The sequence below is a fragment of the Monoraphidium neglectum genome (genome assembly GCF_000611645.1).
Source record: "Monoraphidium neglectum strain SAG 48.87 unplaced genomic scaffold scaffold03768, whole genome shotgun sequence".
Taxonomy (NCBI): Eukaryota; Viridiplantae; Chlorophyta; class Chlorophyceae; order Sphaeropleales; family Selenastraceae; genus Monoraphidium; species Monoraphidium neglectum.
This window is the reverse complement of record NW_014009861.1, coordinates 1-3,890: the sequence shown is the minus strand read 5'-3', so window position 1 is coordinate 3,890 and position 3,890 is coordinate 1. Positions and strand designations below refer to the sequence as shown.

The 3,890-nt window shown below is 68.9% G+C and overlaps 2 protein-coding genes across 2 annotated transcripts; one reads left to right on the top strand and one right to left on the bottom strand.

The window, feature by feature from the left end:
- Positions 1–440: 440 nt before the first annotated feature.
- On the bottom strand, positions 441–2,783 carry MNEG_13348 (hypothetical protein; the record flags this gene model as incomplete). The annotated part of the gene is made up of 5 exons (XM_014038181.1): positions 441–958; positions 1,224–1,303; positions 1,534–1,626; positions 1,927–2,063; positions 2,262–2,783. 5 exons carry the CDS (start codon positions 2,781–2,783, stop codon positions 441–443), a joined length of 1,350 nt encoding a protein of 449 aa, XP_013893635.1.
- Positions 2,784–3,311: 528 nt separating this feature from the next.
- MNEG_13347 (hypothetical protein) lies at positions 3,312–3,542 on the top strand (the record flags this gene model as incomplete). The annotated part of the gene is made up of 1 exon (XM_014038180.1): positions 3,312–3,542. A coding segment is annotated over one exon (231 nt), but the record flags the coding sequence as incomplete, so codon positions are not given.
- Positions 3,543–3,890: the final 348 nt, after the last annotated feature.

The following is a 3,890-nucleotide window of genomic DNA, read 5'->3' as shown; positions in this document are numbered from 1 at the left end:
CATTTCTTGTGGAGGAGGCGGGCCCCCGTCTTCGCATATGTGCAGTGTGGCACGCAGCAGGGGCTTGCTCAGAAACCAGAGGGGCTATTATTATTGCGGGCACAATCAACGGCGGCATGTAAGACTTGGCGCTCTCCAAAACACAGCACGCGCTCAAGAAGATGGGACAAACCAGGCGGTTGCGGCCGAGAGCGCACCATTCAGGGCTGCGGGTGGCTGCTCGGCGGTGCCAGCCCGCTGCCATCGCTGCAGCGAGGCGGCGGCGCAGCTGATCGGATCCCGGCACCCCAAAATACCTACAACTAATTTTTCAGCCGCCAAGACAGCAGGAGCTCTGGCCCCGCGCCGCCACCAGGCAACCACGTCAATGCTTTGTGCTGCCTGGAGGCGCATGCAATCAAACATGAATGAATTAAACCAGCCGCACTGGCCGGCGCTATTCATTTGGAGGAGCCCGTTGTGTGCAGCAGCCACTGCCGCCGCAGCGCCATCGCCATGCTGACCGCCCCGTACGCATTGACCGCGGCCAACACCAACAGCCCGGGCTCACAGACGCGCGCCACCACCAGCGCCACAAACGCGGCAGCCAGCGCCAGGCGGGACCAGACGGAAGCTGAGTAGAAGCTGGTGCTGCTATATAGCAGGTTGTTGCGCCGCCGCTCCGCCTCTGCAGACGCTGCGGACGTTGAACCAGGCCCGCCCCAAGCACGCTCCGCCTCCGCCTCCGCGCCACGTTGGTATCCACCAACACCGTCGCCGCCGCCGCCGCCGCCGCCGCCAGGGCTGGCCGCGCCGCCGCTCGCCACCCCCGCTGCGCCCTGCTGCCGCCTGTGGCGCGCCTGCTGAGACAGCTCCTCTCTCTCCCGCTCCATCGTGCGTTCGATGCCGGCGACCTCGGCGCTGTGGCAGCGCCGCGCGTCCGCCACGCGGCACCAGTCGCCCCAAGCAGTGCCCAGGTCTGTAGGAGGTTGATTGTGGCGGCAGCCGTCAACAAGAAGCGCGCGGTGACGGCATGCAAGGGGCCACGGGCAAAAGGACGCGTGCATGTACGAGGTTGGACGGCGGTCCCAGCCTTGAGGCTGCTCACGCAGACCGTTCCCGACAGCACGTTTCCATCAGCACACACATAAACGTCACAGCTCAACGGGCACTGCGATGCCCATTCAAACATGGCGCGGCTGCGGCGCTGCGGCAGGCGCGCAGGCAGCAGCTACGACTCTCACATTGCAGGCCGAAAGTGCTGAAAAGGACGCCGCCCACACGGATCCAGCCGGCGGGGACTTGGGACGCGTCAAACAGCAGCCTGCGGCGTACAGCAAGCAGGGGTTTAGGACACCGCTGTAGCTGATGTGCTTGCAGCTCTGTTCGCATCCTTTGGCAGACTTGATGTGGTTTAACCGGAACCATGGCGCCTGTAACAAAATGGGCGCGCTCAAAGGGTCGTGAGCGCGCCACCCCCTCTCATCACGCATGACAGGGTTGCGGGGCATAGCGTTCAAGTGGGCCCCTGCTCACACCCGCCGCGCCACCCACCCGAGGACGGTGCGGGGGGCGGCCACGAGGGCGGCGCCCGCCAGAAGGGCGTACAGCCCTGTCACGAAAGACGCGGTGGCGGCAGGGTACGCCCTGGGTGTGGACGCGAGGCGACAAGAAATCGGCGGGCAGGAGGAAACTGAGTTGTCAGGAGAGAGAAGTGAGAGGGCGGGTCGCGGCCTGAGACCTGTCAGTGGCTGCAGCTCTGGCGAGCGGCTCATGATCAGCGACCGAAGCGCAATCCTGCGAAGCGCCGCCGCCGTGCGCTGCCTCACCCTCCCACAGCCCCCGGTGCCCTGATTGCCACGGCAAGCTGATGAGCGCGGCGCACGCGGACGCAAAACGCGCCCGCAATGTCAAAGGACTGCAAGAATGCCCCGCAGCCCGGCCCACCTCTTCCACCGCCAGAAGGAGGCGCCGATGGCGGCAATGCTGGGGGTCGGGCGCGTGCGGCCCAGCGGCTGCACCTGGATGACCGACTTGCTGCCCGACGCCGCCACGTAGGCGCAGTGGGGCCCGGCCACCGTCACCTGCGGGTGCACGCGAGGCGGTGCATGCGCAAGGGTCAGGGAAGAGGGGCCCGATGTTGGTTGCTGACAAGGCATGCAGCGCGCCGCATGCACTCGCATGCGGTGCATGGGGCCCCATGCAGCTGCTGCCGCCCCCATGCGCCCCTCAGCCATGCAAGCTGCCAGCATGCGGCCCCACAGCACCGGCCCCGCGCGCACCTTGGCATCCGCCAGGGTTTGGGTGTCGGCGATTTTGAGCTGCGCGCCGCGCATTTCCAGCGCGACGACGCGCGCCGCGCCGTTGGCGCCCGCGCCGAGGTCTGCCCCGGCATGCACCGAGCCCTGCAGGCTGCCGAGGCAGATCACGTCCCCGGAGGCGACGATGGCGGCGCCCTTGGCGACGGACCCGTGGATAACGAGGTCGCCGGTGTGCTGCAGGGTGTCTCCGCTGGGGACGCTGCCGACGTCGAGATAGCCGGCCGGCCGCAGCAGGGCAAACAGGTCGGGCGCCAGGTCGGCGACACCCGCCGGCGGCGCCGGCGTCGCGAGCGGGCCGCTGGCGTAGAAGGCCGGCGGCGGCGGGAGCGGCACGCGGCGACGCGGGGGCTCGCGGGCTCGCGGGCGGTGGGCGAGAGGGCGCGCTGCGGCGAGCAACAGTGATGGCAGCGGCGCGACGGCGCCGGCGCTGGCGGCACGGGGTGCGTGCGCGCCAGGGCCGTGGAAGCCAACGGTGGTATACATAAATTTTCGTAACGCGAACGACTGGCCTCTATGGAGATTGTCCTGTGCTCTGCGGGCGTCGAGAGTGTTTGAACGGTGTGTGTGGTGTGCGGCGGAAGCGCGTGTGTTAATTTGGACTTTTGTACGAATGTTCAATTGTGAAATCGGTGATTGATAATTGTACAATTGACGCACATGAACACTCATCACGAACGACGCTGACAGTGCCATCAGAGGAGGGGCAGCTGCAGCCCACCATCGACTCGCCGCACTGCTCCGCCGCCGCCAAGTGCAGTCAGAGGCCGCATGCTGGCGCGAGGGGCAGCCGCACGTACCAGATTGAGCAGCCCACCGGCGGCTTATAGCCCCCCCGTGCACCGCACCGCACGCTGGCTCCGGCCCTGTTGCGCTAGCGCCGCCGCCGCAGCAGCAGCAGCGGCGGCAGCCCCCGCCCGCCCCGGCCTCCCAGCCCCCGAGCCCCCCGCTTCACCACGGCGGAGGGGCTCCCAGCGCCGCGGGCAGCCCGAGTACCGCCCCATAGAGCCCGGAATGGAGGGCCGGGTGCTTTTCATCGGGGGCATACCCAGGGACAGCCCCGCAGAGGGCGCCGCCGCCGCGATCCGCCGCCTGTGCCCCCAGGCCACCCACGTAGCCCTGAAGGACCCCCACCGCGGCTGGGCGCTCGCGGCTTTCAGGGGCACGGCCGCCGCGGGCGAGGCCGCCGCGGCGCTCGGCGCGGCGGCGGCGGCGGGGTTGCCCGAGCTCGGGGCGGCGCTGACGGTGAGAGCTTGCACATGCGCGTGCGTGCACGTTCGCACGCGTCTGATTTCGCCGCTTGGCTGCTGCAGCTGCCATGTGCAGAGTGGTTCCTTCCGGGGCCCTCCACCGCGTGGCCTATCCCAATTGACGCGTGGGACGCCCCATGCGTGGGCCGCCGCTGCAGGTGGCACCGGCGCTGAGGGTGCCCACGTCGTGGCCCGCCGAGTGGATGATGACGGCAGAGGAGGCCGAGGCGGCGCGGCGGCAGAAAGAGGTGCGCCCACCGCAGCGGCCGCCGCCCGCGCGCGGCCCGCATGCCCCGCCACTCTTGTGGGGGCCCTCAAACCCCATGAAGTCCGCAGTCATGCC